Source organism: Phascolarctos cinereus, unplaced genomic scaffold (genome assembly GCF_003287225.1).
Source record: "Phascolarctos cinereus isolate Bilbo 61053 unplaced genomic scaffold, phaCin_HiC Scaffold_12;HRSCAF=473, whole genome shotgun sequence".
NCBI lineage: Eukaryota > Metazoa > Chordata > Mammalia > Diprotodontia > Phascolarctidae > Phascolarctos > Phascolarctos cinereus.
The window spans coordinates 87,724-115,082 of NW_027555436.1; the positions used below are offsets into that span (position 1 = coordinate 87,724).

Consider the following 27,359-nt stretch of genomic DNA (forward strand, 5'->3'; position numbering starts at 1 on the left):
CTAAGTGGCAGGCTTGCCATGGACCAGGAAGCAGTAAATACAGGTATACTCAGGGTGACTCCAGTTACTCAAGGTAGGAAGCTCTATCAGCTGGTATGGGGCTGTGCCATTGCCCTGTGGGAAGAGGAGATTAAGGTCAGGAAGGCCCAAGTTCCCTTGGTGGATGCCCTGCCCCCACATCTGTTCTGCCCCAGGTTTCCTTGAAAGAGCAGTGGCTGAATTCAGCCCCCAAGCTTATCCTTCAGTTTCCTATGAGACCCAAGGGATCCTGGCTTCCACTGCAGTCACTAAAACACCACAGCCTCCCTGTGGCCAGTGATCCTGCCCTTGAGATCACCAGCCGTCCTGGGTCACTGGGCAACTGCTGTGGGACCAGCCCTCCGTACCTGAACTTGGAAGGTCTGAATGGCCTCCCCAGCATTATCATAGGTGAACTGCCCAAGGGCCATCCCCTCCACCTGAGATTCTTCATTGAGCCCCTGCACAGAAGGAAAAGCAAAGGGAAAAGATGGATGGACAGATGGCTGGATGGGAGAGGGGTGCAGGAAAGGTCATGCTGTTAGGACATGAATACAAATCAATCCAGGGAGGCAAAGGAGGGGCAGGCAGTGTTGGGGGGATTACAGGTAGGGGGTGGAGGAGGAAGCTGCAGGATACTTTGGGAAGAGGAAAGGGGACCAAACAAAAGGCACATCGATGTTGCCTTCCTTGATCCCCTCACCTTCTAGCTTCTCTCTCACTATTTCAATAGAAAGAGCCTTTCTCCTCCAAGTCATTGGCCTCCTTCTCAGCCTCTTCCCCATAGCCTCTGAATGGCTTGGCACAAACTGCTTAACCGTGTGCGCCTCAATTTCTTCATCTTTTTCGGCATTTGGGTTCTGAAGTTTCCTCTATCCTGCATTTTTCACTTTCTCCTTTGGCTCCCTCTTTTCTCCCAAATCCTCCTTCTGTGGATGTCCCATCTCTGCCTTGAGTAGGTGACTATGTAGGGAGAGGTGGTCACCACGCCTGCCCAGCTACCCCATAGGACAACTGTCCAGGGAGGCAATTTGCTGTAGAAAAGGACCGCAAGGTAGCTTGGAAATCTTGGCTGTTCTTGCTGCTGTCATTGTCCATAAGTGGCTCCTTTCTAAGAAGAAGGGGAGGAGCAGAAGGACTGGCCCTGGAGTCAGGAGACCAGCCCCAATATTCCATCTGTAAAATGGGCACACTCTTCCATTCCTCACCTGGCAATGCTGCTGTTAAGAAATGACTTTCCACAGTTCAGGCTCACGTACTCACCAAGATGACAAAGTCCTTGGGGGCACTGATGATGTGGCTGATTGGAGATAGGGCTTCGGGCACATGCTCCAAGGGGATGGCAGTGAGGTGGATGCAGGCAGACAAATGAACCACAATAAAGCCCCTGGGGCCCCAGAATGCCCAGCAATTGCCTGGGTAGACATCTGGCTATGGGAACAAGACAAGCCAGGTGAAAGGAGGCAGCAGATGAAACAGATCCGGATCATGTGGCCCCTCTGTCTTGAGAGCCCAGTCCCCACAGAGAAGGGTAGGAGATGGCTGAGAGAGAGCTACGCTGGGGGACCTTTGTTCAGCCCTCTAGCCTGCAACCAAAGCCAAACCTCCAGCCTCCTGGAAGTGCCCAGGGCCAGAGGCCTTCTGCCTCACTAATTGTGCACTTTCCTGGTCTGTGCTGGCTCCTTCTCATCCCTGCAGTTCACTGAAGCACAGCTGGGTCTGGAGCTCCTTTTTAGTAGAGGTTCTTTTGAACTTGCAGGGCTCTGATGCCCAACTTCCCTCACTTCCCCAGGTCTATATTCCTATGGCTGGGGCTAGGCATCCTCCCAAGCAAGATAACCCCAGTGTTTGCTGTTTGTGGTTTAAGCTGCTTGCCTTTTCTTGTTCAAGTTGCCCCTAGCATGGAGGTGTTCACTCTTCACACCAAACACTATTCTGGAATTTTTCTGCTGATCTTCTGTAATTGTCACAGGAAGACCCCTGTTGTGCCCCTATTCTCCTTTATTTTTACCCCTACTTTGTTCACCCTAAGGTGCTATTTTGTCTCTTTTGTGGGGGAAAATCTGGAGAGCTTGGAAGTTTCTGACCACCTCTGCCATCTTCCCCAAATCCTCTCCCCAGCTCATTATTCAAACCAAACTGCTGGTATGACCTCTTAACACCAGATCTAACGGCATTCTTTCAGTCCTCATCCTCCTTCTTTCTACAGCCTTTAATATCATCAATTAGCCAGTAAATATTTATTAAATGCTTACTGTGTGCCAGGCAATGTGCTAACAGCTAGGAATACAAAGAAAGGCAAAAATAGGATATAAGGGGGTTGGGCTTCCACAGCAGGATAAGAAATTCTGAGATCTTGTGGATAGTCCCTCAACCAATGAGAAAATACCCCAAACTTTCTATAAACAACTAGTTCTTAAGAAAGAGCCCTAGAGGCTAAACCGGTTGCAACCAGCCGGGTTCAAGGACTGGGCTTAGACTGGGCAAAGGCTTTTCTCCACTGTGCTTGCTTGATAAGCTCATTGAGCATGAACTGACACACCCCAAGGAGGGAGATAGCAGCCATTTTTTAACACAGGACCCATGAAGTGGGCAGAGTTAACAAAACACGGACAAACATGCAATGGGCTGTCCAGGAATGGTGTAACTCAGATGAAGCAGACCCTGATGGGTGGAGTGTGGATCTTCCTAATGGTCTAAAAGTTGTTTCTACCACTGAACCAATGCCCATGTGCTACTAAAGTACGTTGTTCCAGCTTCTCTCCAGAGAAGCTTCATAAACAACTCTTCACTCACTCTGAGCTTAGTTTTGTTATTAACTAGAAGGCTTTATTTTTCTAAGCCCTCATTTCTAACAATTGTGCCTGCCCTCAAGGACCTGGCAGTCTGATGAGAGAGACAACAGGCAAACAATTATCTACAAAGAAATAACGTTTGGGAAAAACAGGAAAAAGTCTACAGAAGGAAGAATTAAGAGGGGTTGGGGGAGGTTTTTGTAGTAGATTTAATGTACTCAGTGGGGAAGCAAGAAAGAGTGACAATAAAAGACCTCTGCCTCCTAGGTTCTAAATACAGGGGTATAAAAAGACAATTGAAAAAGGAAAGCAAGCTAACCTGGTTCCTACAGTTATCTCAAGATAAGCCAACAGATCTAGTAGGCCTCTAGTTGGTCTTCCTGGGTCTTCAATGCAGAGATACTACAGAACCCTAGGGGGTGGGCATCCCGAGTTGACAACTGTGACCCAGATGAAGCTGGAGCCAAGGAGATTGACAAGGAGCAGTCAAATACATAAGAAGAGAATCAGGTGAGGGTGGAGCTTATCGGATTTTACTGAGTTAAATCGAGTTGCAGCCTCCACACTGATCTTGAGCTTCCATTTCCTATTATTCATTTTGGTGTCTTATCCTTCCTATTGCAAAGATCATTTTCTTTGGAACAGAAGATAGAAGCAAAGAAAAACATAAATAGCCCAGTTATCATTTTATCATTCCATTTTTGTCAAGAAGCACTCCAATCACTTCTTTGAGCCTTTTTTTGTTTTTGCCTCCAACATACCTTAGATACATGTGCACGTACACATACTCACATGCACATGTATGCACACACACTCGTATGCACATGAACACACAGGTACATACAAATTTGTATTTGATCCTGAAATATTTAAGAGAGTTAGACTTAATTGTTGGAAATGAAATAATTATAATAACCATTCTCAAGTTATTTCTATTTTTTTTTTAAGATTAGCAGTTTGGGTGTAGGAAAGTAGGCTAATAGTCACCCAAATGAATGATGTTGAAAAATATAACAGATGTTCGCAGATGTGGAATTCACACCCATGAGCTTTACATACCACACTCCAATGCAGTTAGATGTTCCTTCTTAGCTGGGCCATGAGCCTGTGTCAAATGAGGGAAAGTGCTGATGGAGTCTCATCTCATCCCATTTGTGTTAATAATTGAGGCTTGGTGGGAACACCAAGCCCTTCTACTCTTCTAAAGCCTCCTCATGGTAGGCATTTATTATTGGCTGAGGAGAGAAAGAGAGATAGAGACAGAGAGACAGAAACACACAGAGAGAAACAGAGAGGAGAGAGAGAAACAGAGACACACAGAAAGAGAGAGACAGGGAGAGAGACAGAGAGACAGAGAGAGAGAAGGGCACAGTGCGGAAATTTGGGGGCTCCAAGGTTGATGACCAGCCAGCAAAGGAGGCTGAGAAGTAGCTTGACAACAAGGAGAAAAATGGGGAGAGAAGACCAAGGAGTAAGGCACCAAGGAGGCTGACAGTGTGGGTGACGATGTGGACTGAGCACAGCAGCCTGGTGAGTCTCTCATGCATGTCCTTGTGATGTAAAAGCAAACAGTGCCCTAAAAGCTAAAAGCTTTTTAAAGAAACCAATTTTAATTAAGGGTTTCTTTTTTTTTTTTCCAGCACCTTGTGAGGTTACCTTGAGGGCATCCTAGAGTCTTTTTCCCTTATCTTGAGATACCATAAAACTTCCCCCCTATCCTGGACCATAAAAATCCCGTCTCCCTCATGCTGAGTTATAAAATTTCCCATCTTCCTTATCCTGGGTCCCCTAACCTGCCATCCATCTTCCTCATCCTGTGTAGTGACAACCCTTTCCCTTATCTTGTAAGATGAAACAGACCCTGTAAGTTGCTAGTCCTCTTTCCACATCTAGACCGTGGCTCTTGTGTCAATGAACCTCCCGATGGTTGCAGAGAAGGTCTAGGTGAATTTTTTCCCACCTGAACCAGCTCTCCCTACTCTAAACCTCAACACTTGCTACCATCAGTCTTTTGGAGAAGAGCTATTGAGCTGGTTCGAAGCTGGCCTAGCATTTCAGGGCCATGTAAGTAATTTCCTTGTTAAAAATGTCTCACAATATTGTGGTACCCCAGTGGAAGTGAATGTTATTGTTCTTTACTGTTGTGGATGCTTTTATGCCATCTCTGTCATTTTCCTCTCATCTCCCATGGCAGAGCACCCTTGTAGACAGACAGAGACCCACAATGTATGTCTCGTTCCATACCCACAGCCCCCACTCTCTTTCAGGAGAGAGAGGAATGTCTCACCAACAGTCTTTCACAGCATGGATTGGTCTCTGCTTTGGTCTTTGTTTCTTCAAAAGGAGACATTTTCAAAATGATCAATGTGGGTGCTTGGGTGTCTCCTCACAGCCAGTGAAATGACTTCCCAGATTGTGCCTGACCGGCCATTTCAAAAGCCAGATGCTATGGCTCCTCCTGGACCAGGCCAAGGTAGGCTGCCCAAAGAATGCTCCTCCCTGATTACATAGTGCCCATGTCCAGTGCCTCGAGGCAGCCTCATTCAGATAGGGAGGGAGGGAGAACTCTGGGAGGTCATGATCCTTTGGCATTTGGCAGCTCAGTTGGAGCCAAATAGAGCTTCTGTTCTAAGTGCTTGGGGCCTCCTGGCAGACTGGCTGGGTTGTGGCGCTCACTCTGGGCAATTTCAGGAAAGAATAAGGCAACTCTGCATTTACCCCAGGTGCCATCATCCTCTAAGGCTCTGGTTTGGTTGCCTGGCTTGACCGAACTTTGTTCACTTGGAATATTCCAGTGGATGCTACCTAGCAATCTTCAGGGTTCCAGTAACAGAAGTCCAGACATCACGGTATTGGATAGAAAAAAGAAAAAAATGCCGACAGCAATATTTTTAGTACTTCTTGTTTTTTTCAGGTAAGCTACTTGGTTGCTGTACATGATCCACGCCAGGAAGTCTGTTGTCCTTGCAGGCCACTGAACGTCTGTGTTCTGGCTTCCACACTGCCAAGCCAAAGTACAATAGCAGAAGTGCAGTCTGCCCTCTCTGAGACCCAAAATGCTTGGGCCAAACAGCAGGAAGAGGAAGAGCCTTTCTGGGGCAGTTTTCTGGACTGAAAATCGGGGCTTTTGTCCCATCCATTGTATGACTATGAAGCACGGGGCCTCCTTTTCAGACCTGTGACAGATGGATGAGAGGCTGGGGAGGCCTTGGAGTAAAGTCTCTGTCCATTTTAGGACTCTAGTTTCTTGGTGCCTGATTGGTTTCTTTTGATTATCTCCCAAAGGCTTCCCCACAGGGACAGAGGGAGCTTATCCTCACCCCCTGTGTTTCACAGACTCTGGGCCCTGAAGGCCTCTCAGAGGCCCTAAGGACAAGCCTACACCTCCAGCCCTGTACCTCCCCTACCCAGGCCGACTCTGCAGGTCTACATCTTCCCTGCATTGCCCAGGAGAGATTGGCCCCTCTCGTCCGTGTGGCAGTACCCTGGCAGTTGGAGGCAGCTCTCATGTTACCACATCCTCCCTCTGGGTACAGTATCTATCCAAAAAGGAAGCTCCCAGAGCGGTCCAAGCCAGATGTGGTCTGGCCAGGAGAGTGGCACTGTCTAATGCTACCCTTGTAATCCTGCACATTGTCTGTCTCTCTTTTCCTTCCCCTCTCTCTGTTTCTCTTCCTTACCTTCCCCATCTCTCTCTCTCTCTCTCTCTCTCTCTCTCTCTCTCTCATTTGTCTCTCTTTTTTTCTATCAGTGTCTCTCTCCTGTGTCTCTGTTCCTCTTTCTCTTTTTGGTCATGACTTCATCATAACGGCAATGGATGCGCAAGATGACCTGCAGTCCAAAGTAACCGGCTTAGGCGCGGGCAGCGAGGGACATGGCATCAGTGAGTTGGTCCTGGCCCTCAGGCCCTCTCCTGTTGGCCTCTCCCCTGAGCAGGGCTCTGAGCTGGGGTGCTCCCAAAAGCCGTGAGGGGCCCAGATGTCCCAGATCATCTTTAGCATCTGTTAAATCTGTGAATGGCTCTGTTCAAGTAATAAATGTCTCCTTCACCTCTCCCCTTTTGACAAGAGTGTGTAATTTGTTGCTTTGATATCTTTACATGTTTTGTGCTAGTGCTCCTTGGGAGCCTCCTCCTTGACCCCAAAGTGTTGCCTTTCTTGTTGGCTGTGGAGACACAGCCCGAAGGGGCCTCTCATGTTCATCTTCAGAATGGGCCTGCACAGTCTGGCATGCAGAGGTCACTTGTGATGGCTCTGATTTTTTGTTTTTGTTCTCTTTTCGGTAGTGATATTTCAGATTTTGCAGACAACCAAAGCAAGCTTCAGAACAATCAATACCTCCATATACCCACCTTGTGGCTCGTCTTCAGAAATCTGGAATGGTTCAGAGGCCTTTCAAACCGATGAGGCATAAGTTAGAAAGGCAGTCCAAAGAGGTGAAGGTAATCCTCCTGCAGGGCTTGGGAATGTGGGCCCTGCTAGTCACCAGGAGATGTTACAACACCTGTGGCTGTGGAAACAATCCCCTGATGGCCAGGGGAGGGCCAGCAGGTGGGCCAGGTGGTGTGGTGGATGATGTCTACCTGTGCTTAGCACCAGAACCCTTATGAGGCTTGTACACTATGACTGCCTTATTGTAACCTCAGGGTCTACCCCTATGAATGGTGGGAGTTCATTTGTTATGAAAACAGATTATGTAGGGAGAGAAGAGAGCAGGAACAGGTAAGGCCAGTGTCCAAGTTGTTAGAAAAGCTGCTTTTCTGGACTAGCCTTAAGGTGCCCACCTGCTTTATTCTCTTGAGGTTTAGAACCAAGCTAGTAAATTTGATGTTCTATGTGCATGTGTGTGCAGGTGTGTGTGTAGAGGAGACCATCCCTGCTCTCAAGCGACTCTTTTCTAATGAGGCACATGCCGTGCCCTGTCTGAGGTTGTTAGGGTAGAACTGTGCCCATGGCCCAGGGCCCGTTGGCAGGGGCAAGTCCCTCTGGTCTGCCTCTGGCAGTGGGTGGAGAGGTGGTCCACCCACGAGGCCCCTTTGGAGGCCCCTGGTGATCATCCGGAGGCCTGGTCATTGAGGGGAACTGTCCTACTTACTGCACCATGCATATTATTTCATGTTGAAGGAGCCTTCAGACACCGGCTTTGACCAAGGACAATTTCTGCAGGCCATCCAAGAAGTCCGGCAAAAGGAGCAGAATGTTCTCAAAATAGAGCTTCCACCAGAAAGAGAAAACAAAACAAAACGGAGGGGGGAAAATGGCAAATAGTATGCTTCCATCTGCATTCAACTCCATAGTTCTTTCTTTGGATGTGGATAGCATTTTCCATCATGAGACCTTTGGAAATGTCTTAGATCCTTGCACTGCTGACAAGGGCTAAGTCTATCAATGATATTTATCATCGCACAATGTGGTTGTTATTGTATACAAAGTTCTCCTGGTTCTGCTCACTTCACTCAACATGAGTCCTTGCAAGTCTTTCCAGGTTTTACTGAAGTCCATGGGGCTTCAGTTTCATCCACTCTAGCACACAAGCTATGATGCTCTTGACACTGTGAATTAGCAGTTAGGAAATGTTGGGCAGCCTTGGAGGACCTTGTTGAGGAAGGGAGATATAGAGAAGTCATCACGATCATTTCAGATTCTTCAGAGAGGAATGGTGTAGAATCTGGAGATCTTTGGAGTGGCTTTTCAAGCTGAACAGAAATCAAAATGGGGTGTGTGTGTGTGTGTGTGTGTGTGTGCGCGTGTGCGTGTGCGCACGCGTACGTGCGTGCTGCACACACTACGGCAGCCACAAAAGCCTGTCATCTGTGGCTGATTTAAGAGAGGCTCACACTGTGCTGTGCTGGGTTCAGCCACAGCTGGGAGTCTTTTGTTCAGTCCTAGACACTCTTTCAGGCAGAACCACAGGGTGGGACCAGGAGAAATCAGAAATTATAGGCTAGCATAAGACAGCAAAGAAAAGGCCAGACCTGGACAGAAAAGATGGGAAAAGAAGAAAGGCCTGGCCAGGCCTGGACAGTTAGCAGTAACAAACATTGTTGTGAGATCAGAACCTCGAGCACTGTGGGGGTTTGTGGGAGTTGCAAATGTATGCCAGAGCAGGGTCATGGGCTAAGGTGAAGGTTCCAGATTTGAGGGAACAGGGAGCAGCAGAGTTGAGGCATTTCTAAAGGCTGTGAAGCCAGGAGAGAGTCCACCTGCTGCTCAGTGGGCTCCTCTAAACCGACTATGGGTTGGTTTTTAAGGTTGGCACCACCAGAGCACCCCAGAGTGTTGAACAGAGCCAGTGGGGTGAGAAGGTGGCAGTGTGGGCAGCCATGGGTCAGTTCTCTTGCTCTGGCACAACAGGGAAAGGAAGGATAAGAAGAGACATGGTAATGGTCCTGAGGAGTCATAAAGAACAGAGTTGAGTGAGGGCCCAGTGGCCAGGGCTGCTATGCCATGGCATGGCCTGCCTGTGCCAGGGCCAATACTGGCTCTTATTCTCAGGGAGTTAGATGGGGAGCTTTGCACTGTGTGCTCTTGGGTTTCCTTTTGCTAAAGTGAAACCATGTTGGTCCCTGTTCTTCACACATATCCCAGCTGGAAAATGAAGAGCGAGGTCTCAAGGCAGCCCTGGACATGTTGCAGGGCAAGAAGCAGAAAGCAATAGAGCTGCAGGCCCTTATGTAAAAGAAGCAGAAGCAGAGTCTGGAGAAGGACCAGCTGAGGTCCAGGACCATCGAGGGGGGTGCACATGTTAAGCCTGTAGGGAAGCTGTGTCGCCCTTTCCCAGAGGTGGACCCTGGACATCTAAGGGTGGACAGAGCAGGGGGAAAGCTCAGGGCAGTTGGTGAGTGTAGACTTGGAGCAGCTGTAGCGTTTACTAGTGTGTGTAGCTGTGACCGATTGTGGAAGGAGGCCCAGGCAAGGCCAGGATGCAACTGTGGCCCTTCTCCCCACGCAGGAGCTCCCCAAGCACTGCAGCCAGAACTGGCAGCTGGTGGCCAGCCCACAGCACAAGTCAGCCAAGAAGAGCAAGCTGAAGAAAGACCCTAGACGGGGTACTGGCACTGCAGGTGCTTCAGTGCCTGGAGCACAACCAGGTCTGGGAGTTCCAGAGGGTAATGAAGGCTGAGAGGTTTCGCTCAGCTGAGCTCAGGGATGCCCTGAACCAGAAGCGCCAGGTCACTGAGCAGCTCAGCAATGAGTTTTGTTTCATGTTGAAGGAGCCTTCAGACCCAGGCTTTGACCAGGGAGAATTTCTGTAGGACATCCAAGAAGTCCTGGAAAAGGAACAGAATATGTTCAAAATAGAGCTCCAGTCCAAGCTGTGCAGTCTGAAGTTGAGAGAGGAAAGGTCCCTGCTGGAAAAGCTGGAGGACGTCATCCAGGAGCAGGTAAGGAGGGTGGCAGGCAGGCTCCCCTCCTCCCTTCCTTATGGCCTCACCTGATAGAAAGGCATGCCAGCAAGACTCTTCCTGGGTCTTGAAGACAGTGTCCCAGTGGCACTTAATGTGCCCTGCCTCTTCTCCTAGGGAAAGCTGCAGAAGAGAACCTTGGAGAATCTGAATCTTAGTGATCCAAGCAGTCTGTTGTCTGAGATCCATGGCCTGTATGCCCAGTTCCAGATGACCCATGTCCAGAATGAGGAGAAGCTACAGGAGCTTTACAAGGCCCTCACCAGGGTCAAAGACTAAGGCAGCAAGCAGGAGTACCAGTTTTGGAGACAAGATGAGGGAGTGGGGCACAGGTATGACCACCACACAGGCCATGCCTGCCAAGCTGGCTGTACCTGCATGATGTAACCAGGCTGCTCTGCTCCCTGCCCCCTGCTTTTCTCCACTTGAGTTGCTGGAGTATAAAGTCCAGCAGGAGAAATGCAGAGCACATTATTTGCAGAAGACTCTCACCAAAGAACAAGAAAAGGGGATAGAAAACCAGGAGCTTCTGCTGGCATTGCAGAACATGGCCCAGAAACTCAAGTCTGAACTTGAGTTACAGAAGCAGTAGAAGAAGACCCTTTCCCAGTATCTGAGGGAAGACCAGAAGGAGGCTTCCCAACTGAGGTACAGGAGTGTATAGGGGTGTATGGCTGGGGAAAGGCCCTGGAGGACTCATCCTATGCCTTGTGCTCTCTGCCACCATATCCAGGGTCGAACTTGCCATGAGGGCCTGTGGCCCCTCTTGTCTCCAGTGCTTTCCAGGAAGTGGGCCCTTGCTCAGCTGGTGGCTTACGAGTGTGTAGTGCCCAGAGCAGAGCTCAGGCCTGAGCTCCTGAGGCAAGCAGGAGAAAGATAGCCCCATGCCAGGACCTTATGCCTCTCTGAAGACACTGAGGTCCTAGGCCTAGAAGGCTCCCTCGCATCAACTTGTTGATGCCTGTAGCTAATAAAGTATGGCCGAAAGGTTGTCTGCCTCCACATCTCTGCATAATCCTTCATTACTAGTCAGGTAGTAGTTCATGGATAAGCACCCATTAAGCACCTTCTGTGCACCAAGTGCTGGGGATGAAAAGAGAGGGTAAAAAAGCCCCTGCCCTTGAGAAGCTCACAGTCTGATGGAGCTGCTGTTCCCAAAGTTGAAACCTCCCATGGCTAAGGAGAGATCCTTGAAAGAGAGAAAAGATAGAACAGGAAGAGACCCCACCAGTTTATGGGGTGGCACGATGCTCTCTGTGCCAATAATGAAATAAAACTATAGAATTAAACAATAGTCTTTGTGTTGAGGAAGAGTTAAGCCATCTGTAGGATCCTATGTGGGGCTGTTGACAAAAGCAGACTGGGGGCAGCTCGGGGCAGCCTCACACCTACTGCTACTAGCCCCTGAAACATGCAGAAGACTGGGAGCCCTGTGCTGGCTTCTGGAACCACTGGCCAGCCTTGTGGTATGAACCACTGCCTTCCCTCCTGATGGCAAGAGGCAGAAAGGACAGCAATACCACTGTGGGCATCAGTGTTTCAAGGCCAATCCCCACTTCCAAGCTGGGGTTGCAGTGACTATCACCCTGGGCACCTGGGGAGGCACCCAGGAATGAAGCCCTTAGCTTTGCTATCTGATGAAAAAGAACGATGAAATAGATCTATGTATACATACAAACATATACATATATATATGATACAATTGATCAGCAGGCCCAAAAAAATTGCCCTCCTCCCATCTGAGCCTTAGCTCCGAGACCCTCCCACACCCCCCAACCCCTCACACCCACCATGCTGCAACCCCCTCTCCCCCAACCCTGTCCCAACAAACTTAACAACTGCCCATGTACTAACCATGTCCAAAAGGAACTAGAATCAGAGCTCAGAGAAAGAACCTGATGAACCTTCAATGCCCGGTTTCCCTCCAGAGGCACCTGGGGCATGTCACGTCTGACCCGGGCTGGGCCCTTCAGGCACGTCTCCTTCCCTGGGAGCTAGGCTTCGGACGTCTCCGGACCCACCCTGGGGGAAAGGTGGGCTCAAGGACCAGACAGGACGCGAGTGTGGTGTATGCTCTTTATTGTGGAGGATCCCCCGATCCTTTGTTCTCAGCCCGTTATATAATCTGAGGGCGGGTCATGAAGGCTACAAGGATCCACCCCGAAGGCGGTGCCAACAACCCATTAGCGGAGCCTCCCCAGCACCTCATCCGGGATTGCACGTAGCTCACTGCTGAGCCCGCAAGCTATCCCAGAAGAGGCGGGTCCCAACTCCTGGGGTGTCACCTCTCCATTCAGGTGTCCCCTGCCAGCCCCCAATCACCTTTACCTCTCCATTCCGACATCTCTTACCAGCCCCCAACAATCTCCCCCTTTTTGTTTAAAGAGGATGGGTGCTGTTAGCATTACGGAATTCTGCCTTAAGGGCTGCGAGGGATCTTTTGAGAAGAGAAAGAAAACAAGAAATAAGGCATGGGAGGAAAACACATAACAAAAAACCCCCTACAAGTACAAGAGCACCATGGAGGATCCATTGGAGGACATTTTGGTATTGAAAATCGTCCCACCATTTAACCGTTTTGGAGATTGAGTCCTCCCAATCTTGGGAAAAGCGCAGGGTAGCATTCTCTATGGCCATGATGATCAAATCCAGCTGCTGAAGCTCGGTAGCAAAGGCAACGCCTGTGGTGGCGTTGCGTAGAATGTCCTCCAAATCATTATACATGGTTGAATTATAAGGGATAGGGGTTACACAAACAGGGCGATATTTATAATGACATGACAAGCGCATATAACGCAGCATAAAAGCTTGTTGATGTAACAATACTTGCACAGTAGCAGAAAGGGTAGTGATTTGTCGTTCCAAGAGACGGTCGAGTGTCTCTTGATGTTTCCAGGCTTGACTTTCTAAATGCATGAAATGCTGCAAGGACTCTGCTAAGAAAGTGACTTGTTTATGTAATTGCATTATTTGTGTCTCTTCTATAATTGAAAGGGCTAGCGCAGCTACTGCCACGATGTCAGTGGGATCAATATCCCGTTTAACCAGTTTACGTAGGAGAGAATCCGATAAAGACAATGCGAATGGATCGGCTCTCACAGGGTGAAGAGTAAAGGGGGGTACACATAAAAGCAGGACGATAAAAGAGGTATGGGAGGTGTTAAGAGTGTTAGTCAAGGTAGCATTAGTACAGTGTATAGTGTAACCGGTTTTGTTATTTGCCTGGGGCACGATTGAAATGGTAAAGTTCCCTGGAGGGCACAAAAGGAAAAGAGCATCAGGTGTCGTTTGTGCCTCGGCTGTAAAAGTATAACAAAGAATGTCAGTAGTTGTGGTAGCATTCGTCTCATGACAAGTACTATTTTTGTTCCCAAAAATCTTATGCCATGTTGCAAAAGGAAATCCGTGCTGTACTTTGGCAGCGGTCTGATTGTAGCGGACAAAGGTAGGATGAAGAGCAAGACCTGCCTTCCACCAATGACTTTGCAAGGGTGCCTTCTCTTTAAAGGGGATGGGTGCAGGAAGTATAGAAGTTTGTGGATAATTATCGGCAAACCATATAGATTCGTTAGTATTGTTCAACCTACTAAAGTTTCCTGTACTACAAGCATGAAGGGGTTCGAATATATGAGGGGCGGTAAGTGGACAAGGGGTAGCGAAGTAGTAACAGTATGGTTATTACTGAAATTGCGAATCAAAGAGGCGAGAGTTATGTTTAAGGAACCATAAGTAGCATTCAATAACTCTGATTCTAGAAAGGAAGGTTGGGAAATAGACCAATTTGAAAGAGGATAGCACAGTTGAGAAATGCTGCTATTCGAGATATTTGAAGGGGATAAGCACAGAGGCAACGCCGCAGAAGTCCAAGTAACGTTCATTCCAGTTTCGGAGATAATAGGAACCGCCAGTCCCAAGTCACCCGTTAACCAAGATGCGTTGCCAAAGAGGAAAAGTGGGCTTGCCTCGTGATTCCACGTCATGAGTTGAAAAATGGGCAGATGTGGTGTTAGTGCCCAGTACATAGGTGTCTCTGTCTCCAATGAGACCCAGGTAGTGTTAAATTGGTGTAGGTTGATCACAGGGGTTGGACATTCCCAAACGACCAGCAAAAGAGAGAGCCATATTTCAGGCCTCATTATCCCTCCCGTGCCTGTGGAAAGAAAATAACCGGAGTGGAAACGCAAGAAGGTTCGTTTCTATATCTCCTCTGGCAGCGCACATGGCAGTCCCCGCGGCGCCCCCTCTTGCGTCTCCTCCTCCTGGTACGCCTGTTCTTCTTTTTTCTCAAGTTCTCTGGCCCACCGGACAGGGATCCATCTTCCTTTACCATTGTCCTTTTCATTCTGTGGAGACACAAAGAGATAACCCTTCCCCCGGATAGTTACTCTATCTGGACCATGCCACACACCCTCAGGGTCTCTCCACATAACAGAAGCGCCTTGCTCCAGCAGCTCCTGCCGTGGGGTCAAAGACGGTGCGTGCACACCGGTATCACATGGGCGAAAAAACCTCTCAGCTCGGGTTAGGCCATCATCAGTCACTTGTAAGAAATTTAAAGTGAATAAAACCTGATCAAGGAGGGTCTTGGTAAGTCTGCCTGGGACTCCCCCTTTCTGTTTAACAAGAAGCTGCTTCAAAGTTTGGTGGGCTCGTTCGACAATGGCCTGTCCGGTGGGATTATGGGGAATGCCAGTCACGTGCCGTATGCCGAATTCGGCAAGGAAAGTCGCGAGAGAGCGCGAGCGATAAGCGGGGCCATTGTCCGTTTTAATTGTGTGGGGGAGACCGGCTAGGGAAAAACAATATAGTAGATGAGCACGAACACTTGAGACATTTTCACGAGGTTGAATGGAGACCATAAGGAAGCCGGAATAAGTGTCTATTGACACATGAATAAAGGTAGTTTGAAAATGGGTCACATCCATTTGCCACAAGGCATTAGGTGCTTGACCACGGGGATTGTAAGTCGGTATAGGGGGTGGTGGTCGAAAAGGAGCACAATTAGGGCAAGCTCTCACAATCTGTCTGGCTTGCTCTCGGGGAATACCAAACATCGTTCTTAAAGTACGAGCAGAAAGGTGTAATTTCTGATGAGCCGTGTAGGGTGTCATAAAGAATACATCAGTAGGGGCTTGTTGTAAAGCCGCATCCGCTACGGCATTGCCCTGATATAAAGGCCCATATGGGCCTATATGAGAGCGGACATGAAGTATATAAATCGGTGTAGTTCGGCTCAGCAGATGTTGCTGCAGTCGTTGAAAGAGTGGAAGGACGGACGAAGGTGACCGTGCCAAGGCAGCATCTGGTAAATGCTGGAGTGCATGATAACAGTACATACTATCTGTGATAAGATTAAAAGATTCTGTTGCTAAGAATTCACAAGCGCTAATAATGGCTGCTAATTCATTCTGTTGAGCAGAATTGTAGGGGGTAGCATACACTTGTAAAACCTTCCTTTCTGGGATGTAAAAGGCTGCTTTTAGGTGTTTTGTGGCGTCTGTGAACACATTTGGTCCCTGCACTGGTTCTGTAGCAATTATAGTGCTAGGACGTTGAAGGGGAACAGCTTGCCACAGACGTAAAGCTGGGGGTAACGTTAACGGTAGGATGGTGTGGGTAACAAGTAAGACCGCCCAAGTTTCGCTAGTCAAAGCGAGCTCCTGTAGCACCTGAGGGGTTATATTAAGAGTTATAAGAGGTTCCTTACCGCTAATTCTTCGTGCCGTGGCACTTGCTTTTAGCAGTAAGCGAGCTTGAGTTTCTATTCTATTAGGGAGTGCTTTCTTATCTCTATCTGGATAGACCCACATAAGCGGACCGTGCTGTTGATAGATCACTGCCAACATGCCTTTATATTCATCTTGTAAGAGAGTGACGTAGAGGGGAGTTTGCAAATCTCTACGTTGTACTTGCTGTTTACACTGATGCTGAATATATTGTATTGCTTCGAGGGCGCTCGTGGTCCATTGTCTGGGAGAAGTTAGAGCAGAGGGCCCTTTAAGACAATCATAAAGTGGCTGCATGATAGTATCTGAGATAGGAATCACTCCTCGAAGCCACTGTATAGCACCAATTAATCTTTGAAAATCATTGAGTGTCTTTACTTTGGAGGTATCTATTTGAGGCCATGGACGATAAATGGCAGTCTCAGTCACTCGGTGGCCTAGGTATGAGACTGGGTCGCCCTTTTGTATTTTCTCAGGAGCCACTTCTAAGCCTACTCGCTCTAGCATTCCTAGGCATTTGGTGGTAGCTTTGACAACAACCCTCGTGACTGTTTAAGTCCTTCTTTGAAAAGCTGTATCAGCAGCTTTTGGGCAACATCTCCTGCTCCATATCTCTTTTCCACAACCTCTTGTGCTCGGGACGCGAATTCCATGGCACTTTCTTTTGGCCTTTGCACGAGTTTGTTTAAAGGAGGTTGCGATTTCTCCCCTAGTCTATCCAATGCTTTTAGCGCCACTATCTGGGCACCTTGTATAACAAGGTCTGGGAGTAAAAGCTGTGCCTGCAGCCCAGCATGCTGGCCATACCCAGTTAGCATATTAATGGTATCTTCTACATTCTGAGGGAAATTAACCTCCGCCCAGGCCCTAGACTCTCGGCGTCTATACGCCGACCAGGCGGTGTAAGCAGCACTCTCCAATACAGCAGACATAATTTCATCCCAATCCCCTGGGGTCCAAGCGGCCACAGCCACAGTAGATTGCAACAGCTGCTTAACATAAGAAGAGCCTGCTCCATATACTTTTACTGCCTCTTTCAAATCTTTCATGAACTTATAGGGCACTGGTCGGTGAGACCGACCACCTCCTCCGGGACCTCCCTGGACAAAAATCGGGAATTCCTGTCCCCACTCTTTCCAGTCTACTACCTGCCCGTCCCTAGCGGCCTCTCGCAATGAGTGCTGTAAAAGTGAGGCCTGCGGGGTCTGTTCATTCTTCCCTCTTTTATCAAGCCGCATTTGGTTTATTTGGGTCTGTAGTTGCTGTATCTGCATTTCTAACTGTGCCACAGGCGGAACTTCCTCTTTCTGGAATTCTAACTGCGCCACAGGCAGAACTTCCTCTTTCTGCTGCCAACGTGGCACATACGGGGGGAGCGGCTCCGGAGGGAGCGGCTCCAGACTCGGCCATGGTGCGGACGGGATTTCAGGGGGCTTAGGGGGGTCAGGCCATGGCTCTTCTTGACCCTCAAGGTCTTGTTTCCCTCCTAATAAGGATGTTCCTACCTGTGTCTCCTCCGCTACTATTACCGGCGGAGGGCGCGGAGAGAGGGCAAAAGTCACAATGCCATAAAGAGTAAAATCCTCTGGTTTTAAGAACCCTGGTTCTGTCTCTGCGTAGGAAGACATCTGACTCCCAACTATTTTCCATCTTTGATAATCAACCCCTTGGCTCTGTAACCACGGGGACACCACTATAAGTTTTTCTACCCACTCCTGACAGCGTCTCAGCTGTATTTTTACCCCATTATCCCTACAAAGTTTATACACTTGTAGGACTAGCACTCGCTTATCCTCCGGTTTAATTTCTTTACTGTATCGTGCTCCCATCTTTCCCTCTATGCAGCCCCGATCTGCATAGGCTGTCGGTCCCTTCCTCTCTTTCACTGGAGAGAGGGTACTTACCCATACCTGGCGGGGTCGCCGAAGAGGAACTCAAGTCCCTGTTCGGGCGCCACTTGACCCGGGCTGGGCCCTTCAGGCACGTCTCCTTCCCTGGGAGCTAGGCTTCGGACGTCTCCGGACCCACCCTGGGGGAAAGGTGGGCTCAAGGACCAGACAGGACGCGAGTGTGGTGTATGCTCTTTATTGTGGAGGATCCCCCAATCTTTTGTTCTCAGCCCGTTATATAATCTGAGGGCAGGTCATGAAGGCTACAAGGATCCACCCCGAAGGCGGTGCCAACAACCCATTAGCGGAGCCTCCCCAGCACCTCATCCGGGATTGCCACGTAGCTCACTGCTGAGCCCGCAAGCTATCCCAGAAGAGGCGGGTCCCAACTCCTGGGGTGTCACCTCTCCATTCAGGTGTCCCCTGCCAGCCCCCAATCACCTTTACCTCTCCATTCCGACATCTCTTACCAGCCCCCAACACACGTCCACCCCAGGGATAGAGGGCAGCATCAACTCTACACCAGCCCTAAACAGGAAGGGCCACCAATCTCAACAGGGTCCTGGCCAGTCTTCTGCCCACCATACCCACAACTACATAAGCTGATAGTCCCAAAGGAGAGAGCCCAGTGACTGAGCTCCAGGTGAGGAGTTGGATGAAACCATGACTAGAATGGAGAAGTAGGGTCTCTAGACCCTTGAGGGGCAGGCAGGAGAAACCTGGTACCAGCAGCATGAGGGAAGGCCCTCTCCCTATGGCTCCTGCCAGCACTCTAAGCCCACCTCCCTTTCAGCATTATGTAATCCATGATTAATTTTCTAACTAATAATACTACTTTTCCCACACCTGAAACCTTCCAGTCCTCTGTAAATGAAGCCCCAGTGGGTAGAAGGCACCACCAAGTCATGCCTACACCCCCATATGCCACACAGTTTCTAAATGCCACTCAAGGTGGTCCTGGGGGATCTTCCCTCAAATCCAGTCTGTTGGCCTTGTCAGAATCAAAAGCCCAGACACCTGTGCTCTTTCCCAGGTACTTCTGATATCAAAGAGTGCACCCATCATGACCAGTGGTGAAGAGAACCATCAAGGTCCCATGGAGAGCGGTATTAGCCACCTGTAGGAGCATGCCCATGTCAGACTGCCTACCAGCTGTCCAATTTGTCATGGCCTTACTACACCAAATTCCTTGCCCTAGACCCAAGGCAGTGTAAGCTGTGTTTCTGTAGGACTGCTGTTGAGCATAGTAAGGCTTCACTAGTGCCTACCACACCCGCAACATATAGTACACAAATATGTCTATACCTCTTGGAGGTAGGCAGGGCCTGGCAGGGAGCTGAGCCACCTGACCCTGCAGATGAAGGGCATTGAAACAGAAATTGCTCAGCTGGTGGTCTTGTCCATATCAGAGAGGGCTTGTTGAGGAAACATGGCTTCATGGAGGTGGCCTCCCACCTTCTATCTCTCTCTCCTAGAAGTCATAGTGCCCAGAAGGGATTGAGCCTGGGGGAGGCAGGAGGAGGTGGGGGAGCTGCTTGCTGGTGGCTGAAGGAAGAAGGGGTGAAGGGACTTGGCAGGGAGGTGCTAATTGGCAGGCTTGCCATGGACATGGAAGCAGGAAGTGCAGGTCTACTCAGGGTGACCCCAGTAGCTCAAGACTCGAAGCTCTACAAGCTGGTATGGGGCTGTGTCCTTGCCCTGTGGGAAGAGGAGAGTTGGGTCAGGAAGGCCTGAGATCCCTTGGTGGATGGTTGGCCCCCACAGCCCTTGTGCCCCAGGCTTCCTTCAAAGAGCAGTGGCTGAATTAAACCTCAAGCTTATCATTCAGCTTCCTATCAGACCCACTGGGACCTGGCTTGCACTGCAGCCACTTGCCAGGCCACAGTGTCCCCATGGCTACTAATCCATCCCTTGAGGTCACCAGCATGCCTGGGTCACTATTGTGGGACCAGCCCTCCATACCTGAAACTGAAAGTCTGAATGGCCTCCCCAGCATTATCATAAGTGAACTGCCCGAGGGCCACCCCCTCCACCCGGGAATCTTCATTGAGCCCCTGAACAGAAGGAAAAACAAGGGGACTGGAGGCATGGACAAATGGATGGCTAGGAGTGGGCTGTAGGAAAGGTCAAGCTTTTAGGACAAGAATACAAATTAGTCCATGGAGGGAAAAATGGGAGAGGTGGCAGGTGCAGAAGGAGGGTAGATAGCACAGGATATAATGGGGAGAGGAAAGAGGAGAAAACTCAATCCACCTTGATTTTCCCTTCCTTAATCCCTTCACCTTCTAGAGTCTCTCTCAGTAATTCAATAGACAGAGACTTTCCCCTCCAAGGCCTTGCCCTTCTTCTCAGCCTCTTCCCCAAAGCTGCTGAATGGCTTGGGACAAACCCCTTCAGCGTGTGAGCCTCACTTTCTTCATCTGTATTAGGATTTGGGTCCTGAAGCATCCCTCTGCCCCTGCATATTTCATCCTCTCTTCTGGCTCCATCTTTTCTCCCAAATCCTCCCTACATGGACGTTCCATCTCTGCCCTGACTAGCTGTCTGTGTAGGGAATGGCGGTCACCATCCCTGCCCAACTCACCCATGGGACACCTGGCCACAGAGGAAACTGGCTATAGTAAAGGGCCCTAAAGCTCATTGTAATCTTGGCTGTTCTTCTGCTGTGGTTGTCTCTTCCTGGCTCCTCTCTAAGAAGACGGGTAGGAGCAGAAGGGCCAGCCCCAATTCTCAATGTCCCATCTGTAAAATGGGCACATTCTTCCATTCCTCACCTTGAAATGCTGCTGTTAAAGAAAGGACTTTCTGCACTTCTGGAAAGGAGAGCTGCCAGGCTCAGGTACTCACCAAGATGACAAATTCCTTGGAGGTGTTGGTGATGTTGCTGATTGAGGACAGGGCTTTGGGCACGTGTTCCAATGTGATGGCAGTGAGATGGATGTCGGCAGACAAGCGAAACCGAAAAAATGTTGGGGGCCCTGGAATGCCCAGCTGTTGCCAGTGTAGACATTTGGCTGTGGGCAGAAGACAAATCACATGAAAAGTGGCAGCACATGGAACAGATGCGAATTCTGGGACCCCTCTACCTTAAGGGTCCAGGCCCCACAGAGGAGGGGGGGGAGAAGGCAGGCAGAGAGCCAAGCTAAGTGACCTTTGTTCAGCCCCACCTGGAGGAGGGATCTTAGGGTCTGGAAATGGTACCACAAGGTGATGCCAAACAGACTGATAACAGCTGCCCTGGTGCCATAGGTCTTTAAGCTATGGTACTGAGGATGCTGGCAGCTGAATGAGTGTATTAATAGGATTTAGTGAGGTTCGGATTCGCTCCTATAAATGACACTCTCCAATGCACCAGAAAATAATAGGAAATAGATAATTTATTTAGAAGAAGTAAAGCACAGATAGTTTGAATTTGCATAGAAAGCATAAATAATAAGAACAATCAATAATATAGCACCGATCAAGAGAGTCGGTAATGGAAGAGAATACATCACCAATTCAAGGGAACCTCCAAAGTCAATCAACGGCTGGGAGCCCCGTTGCAGCCTGTACAAACTTGAATTGTGTAAAGATTTTCCTGGGCGAAGCGTCCTTCCCACGGGTGAGGCTCAGTGGGCTTACAGGACGCAGTGTTTTTATATTGTTCTAAACAAAGAAGGCTTGGGGCCAAGAACCCCTTTTTGATTCTTGCGCTATTCATGGTTTGTCCAATACACATCTGACCTTAGCCACGCTCCCATCCGCCTGAGGCTTGGTATTTTGTTTTTTAATAACATCACGTCTCACAAGGAGAGGAGCCAACCCTCCATGTCAACGTGACCTAGGAATGGCTAGTTCCTGGAATGCTAGGCCAAGAACACTCAGGAGATATGGAACGGTCATGACCGAGATTTGAACTGAACCTATTTATTTGAGTGATCTTATTAATTTAAAGGGGAATTTCCAATTTCCATTTCACTTGGCCTTAAGATCATGAGAATAATAGGGTGAGGGGCAAAGGTGTGACATGAGTGTATATAGTGCGTATTTTGGTATACATATAACAATTGCATATACAAAGACATAAAAAGAACAAAGCAAGTAGTAGTATGGGGGTAGCTAAGGAATTAAAATACATAGTAGCAGTAGGAGATTTAAAAAGAAAATCATACCAATGATGATTAGTATCTGAGATCACTAAATGAGAAGCTTCGACTAGTCTTCCTGCGGCTATAAGAGTCTGTATTCGATGTTCATTTAACGCGCGTTGGTTGGACTCTAATAACTTTTTGATTTCAGTCGACTGATTCAAGATGTTCATAAGGGGATATAGAGATAGAGACACATGAGGTAGAGGCAAAGATTGGGGTACCCAAGCAAAATTTTTAACTAGGTTAGTGTCTGGTGGAAAGTAAAAATCATTTCCTTGCCAGCGTAGGAAAGATACATTGGATAAGCAACCAGAAAATGGAACAGTAGTAATATCTACAGATAACAAGTCAGAACGGTTATTAGAAGCTATACAGATGTATTGAGTAGATACTTCATATATCATAGAAAAGTTACTCACTGGGTATAAAGTTAGATCACACAAATTGGATGAATGTGAGAGAAGGCAGGGTTCCATCTGCCGAGTCATCATCCCACAAACAATCCCTCCATTAGTTACAACACAATCAGACAGAGTATGAGTTACATTATACCAATCTATATAGTTTCCATAGATATGAGGTAAAGCAAAGTATTTATGTAAGACAAAAGGTATTACATGAAATTGGCACATAACAGTCCAAGTTTTAACTTGGTAGAGTATAATAGTTCCAGCGCACCAAAGTGGAGTGCATCTAGCATTCTCAGGTTTTTGCTTTTTCCATACATCTGACAAGTCAAGTATATCGTTCCATATGTGAGAGTTACCTTCCTGTAGTAATCTTTGGGCATTTTCCTTCTGTATGAGGGTATATAAGTTTTGCAAGGAACATTTAGTCCAATTAAATAAAACACCAATGTTTTTCATAAGGTGTAAATTAACGAGGATGCTATTATTAAAGACTTGTAAAAATTGGCCTTGTATTGTAATGTATTTTGGTGTGGCAGGATCGTTGTGGGTAACCATTGGGCATTCACAGTCAAAGCTTGAGAAACATCTTGTCCAGCACTGCGCAGTCTGCTAGCCAAGGTCTCAAGGTCTATAGAATTAACTATACCCAAACCAGTTCCTGCACCACCAAGTAATGTATCATACCAAGCTCTTTTTTTCCTGACACAACTTTCTAAAGAGGGAAAAGTTACATTATAATGAAACACTATTTTGTGTTGCAAGATAGAGGTGTTAGTACATGAGCGGGGGACACGAATTATTCCAGGAGGTTTCGGAGTCACAGGTACAACCCATACTAATTGGTTTAGATATTCTTCATACAGCCCATTGGAGGTGTTACGACAATAAAAATATTTTCTGTCGTCCGCTTGTGATAGTGAGACAGTGTAGGTGGAGTTTACTTGTGTCCAATTATATGTTACAGATCTTAACCTTTTAGGAAAATATGGACTAGGTGGCCAACTTGTAAGGGTACAGGATATATTGGTACCGTTTGCTGCAGTTACAGTTAGATTAAAACTAGTTAAATTGACTCTCATTAGGGGAAATAGAGGGGCGTCCCAAACTTCTACGTTGAATGGGTATGACCAATTCATGATCTGGGTGTTGTTTTCACCACCGTAGATGGAATCAGTACGCGGTCCTTGCTGAGGATTTCCCATTGGAATACCTGGAGTCCATGCCATAGTTAGCGTATAGCAGGCAAACACTGTAAAACACTGTAAGATGCAAGAGCGCCAAGATGTCCTGCGGTGATATGGACCCATTTTCCTAATTGTGTTTCATTTTCCTCTCTGGGGGTGACCTTTAAAGCTTTTCCTTGAAGTTTGGATAATTCATCAGCACGGGCATTATACTCACGTTCCACAGAATCTTGATTCACATGGGCATCTACATGAAATACAGATACATTAGTACATTGACACCATTCCCATATTTGTTCCCATAATTCTTTTCCCCACACATCTTTGTCTCTAATTTTCCATTCGTGTTTCTTCCAAATTGGCATCCAAACTGCTAGGCCATTGGCTACGGCCCAGGAATCAGTATATATATATAACATTGGCCACCTTGTTCCTTTTGAATTACTTGATAGACAGCCACTAATTCGGCCCATTGGCTACTCTGGCCTTCACCAGAGCTTTCCAAAATAGTATTGCATGAAGGGTTATAGGCTACAGCTTTCCAACATCGCTTAGATCCTATATATTTAGCCGAGCCATCAGTAAACCAAGCATGCTTCTTCTGCTCGGGGGTTAGAGAATCATATCCATTATTCCAAGAAACAGGTGATTGATCATAAGACTTTGGTGGTATATCAATATCATTTGAATGTTTTGGTAATTCTAATACCTTTTCATGCAAGGTGGAAATACCCGATCTGCCTGTCTTGACTCTATTTTGCAAATACCATTTCCATTTAATAATTGATGATTCTTGGGCATGTCCTATTTTATGTGAGGCGGGGGTCCCCATAATCCAACTCATAATGGGTATGGCTGGCCTCAATACAACTTCATGGTTTAAAGTTAAATGTTCTGTCTCTACCAGGGCCCAATATGCAGCCAATAATTGTTGTTCAAAAGGAGTATAATTTTGGCCAGCAGGTGGCAGTTTCCGCGACCAAAATCCTAAAGGAACATTCCTGCCCTGTTGTTTTTGCCATAAACTCCAATCAGCATATCCATGCAAAACTGTAACTTGCAATTCCATCGGCCCTGGCTGTACAGGCCAAAGATCCAGGGCAGTTTGAATAGCTATTTTGGCTTCCTCAAAGGCTTTCGATTCTGTTTCCCCCCATTCAAATGCATACTTTTTCCGGGTAACTTTATACAATGGCTTCAAAATCTGACCTAAATGAGGAATGTGATTCCTCCATTAACCAAACAACCCAACGAACTTTTGAGCTTCTCTTTTGTCCCTAGGAGGTGAAAAATCTAATATTTTTTGCTTGGCCTTGGGGAGGATTTCTCTATGACCCTTATTCCAAATTATTCCTAAAAACTTCACACTTTGAGCTGGACCTTGAATTTTATCAGGATTAATCTCCCATCCCTTCTCCTTCATATGTTCTATTAGTTGAGTTAATCTTTTCTCTACCACCTCTTTATTCTCTGCCTGTATTAAAATATAGAGGTCAAACTCAAAAATTTTAGACAATCCTTGGGGTCTAGCCACACTCCTCCAGCTCCCCCATCACTTAATCTTACAAGCCAGGAGATTGCAGGCTCTCCTGATCGCTGTGAAAACCTACTAAGCAAATCAGTAATTTCTCTTTGGGAGTAATCTTCCGTGATTTCAGTCACCCGGGGTGGGTTAGCTCCCTCCTTTTCGGCTTTTCTCCTAACTATCGGCCGAGCTTCCCCATCCTTAACGTCCGGAATTTCCTCTATTACTTCCCCCCACCTATCATCATCTTCATCCCAAATATCACCTTCCCAAGTATCAGGGTCCCAATTCATATTTGCTGCGGCGATTACAGCATGCACTTTCCTTTTACTCACCCTTCAAATTTTCTACACACACTCCTCTCTCCTACATGCTTAAACTTCCTTGCCTTTCTTTCTAATGATTTAAAATCCCCTTAAAACCTGTACATATCTCATTCCTTTCTAATTCTGACCTAACACTTCAACAATCCTTCCCAACTTGCCCTCTACCAACCATATAACCTAAGTAATAAAGTATTCTTCTCTCTTTCCCTCTCCCATCCACGCACTGCTTTGAAGCTGCTGTTACCTGGGGAGGGAGAGGGGGAGAATGAAGGCAACTTTTCAGAGTCCTGCTGCAGCCTTTGGCTGTCTGGCTGCAAACAACCCAAAAGGGAGGGAAATGATGTACTGGTCGTATCCCCCCATTATCCCTGCTGGCAACCGGCCCATCCGTCGCACCCCAAACGAGAACCCCCAACACCCCCAATCCTCACTAGGTCCTGTACACTGTGACCAGGTTTTTGCGAGCGAGGAAAACGGAGGGTCCTCCCAACCGGGGACCTCTACCGGAGCCCGGGGCTCTTAAAGAAAGGCATTTATACAGCGAATCCTGTTCGTGACGCCAATTTTGTATTAATAGGATTTAGTGAGGTTCGGATTCGCTCCTATAAATGACACTCTCCAATGCACCAGAAAATAATAGGAAATAGATAATTTATTTAGAAGAAGCAAAGCACAGATAGTTTGAATTTGCATAGAAAGCATAAATAATAAGAACAATCAATAATATAGCACCGATCAAGAGAGTCGGTAATGGAAGAGAATACATCACCAATTCAAGGGAACCTCCAAAGTCAATCAACGGCTGGGAGCCCCGTTGCAGCCTGTACAAACTTGAATTGTGTAAAGATTTTCCCGGGCGAAGCGTCCTTCCCGCGGGTGAGGCTCAGTGGGCTTACAGGACGCAGTGTTTTTATATTGTTCTAAACAAAGAAGGCTTGGGGCCAAGAACCCCTTTTTGATTCTTGCGCTATTCATGGTTTGTCCAATACACATCTGACCTTAGCCACGCTCCCATCCGCCTGAGGCTTGGTATTTTGTTTTTTAATAACATCACGTCTCACAAGGAGAGGAGCCAACCCTCCATGTCAACGTGACCTAGGAATGGCTAGTTCCTGGAATGCTAGGCCAAGAACACTCAGGAGATATGGAACGGTCATGACCGAGATTTGAACTGAACCTATTTATTTGAGTGATCTTATTAATTTAAAGGGGAATTTCCAATTTCCATTTCAATGAGCTAAAGGGAGAGAAGGTGGAGAGGGGCACCAAAGGGCTGGCAGGACATAGAGATGGCTTAGGGCAGCCCTCAAGGCAAAGGGGCCCTGACAGGGCATCAGCCCTCCTAACTGTCCTGGCCCATAAAGGCATCCTGATTTGTCAGTTCCTCCTGTCTCATAGCAGCTATCCTGATTTTCCAGTCCCTCTTCTCCAAAGCCCTCTGGCTTTTTGCAAACTGCCTACCTGAGGACTCCAGGGCATAATCCACCAGTCCAATGCAATCTTCGCTGTAGAGTTTCAGGGCCTGCTGCATAATCTCCTGCACTTCCTAAAAGACAGGCACGTACTATTCGTGGACTGGGCCTCCCGCGAGCCTGGCTCAGCCCGTGTAGGGGACAGGCAAACATACTACCTGCTCACCCTGGGCTTCCCCATCCATCCTGGCAGGCTCCTCTCAGGGCAAACCCGAGAACTCAGGTAGAAGGACAGGCAGTGGGGCAAGGCTCACCTCCTCTGTCACCCCGGTGGTCACTCCTTCCTTCAGGAGGGTCTGCCTCAAGTCAGAAGCAACTTTGTGGGCACACTTGTCCTGCTCCTCTGCCACATGGCTCAGGATTCTTTGATCCAGGTCTCAAATCTGGGCCTATACCTCCTCTAGCTGCATAAGTCCGGCCTGAGTGCCCTTGTCCCCAGCAAAGTATTCCTGGATCAAAGCTGGGACCTGAGACTCCAT

The 27,359-nt window shown here is 47.9% G+C and overlaps 1 protein-coding gene and 1 long non-coding RNA gene across 2 annotated transcripts; both read right to left on the bottom strand.

Annotated features, from left to right (window-relative positions):
- On the bottom strand, positions 1-27,359 carry LOC144454171 (SUN domain-containing protein 2-like). The gene is given in 7 exon segments (XM_078149722.1): positions 1-114; positions 387-479; positions 1,282-1,449; positions 21,001-21,091; positions 24,325-24,349; positions 26,870-26,954; positions 27,135-27,359. Coding segments are annotated over 7 exon segments (801 nt in total).
- Positions 12,281-20,844, bottom strand: LOC110203763 (uncharacterized). The gene is made up of 3 exons (XR_013484644.1): positions 20,681-20,844; positions 17,855-19,531; positions 12,281-14,368 (listed from the first exon to the last, which is right to left on the bottom strand). It is a non-coding gene; the product is annotated as an uncharacterized LOC110203763 (long non-coding RNA).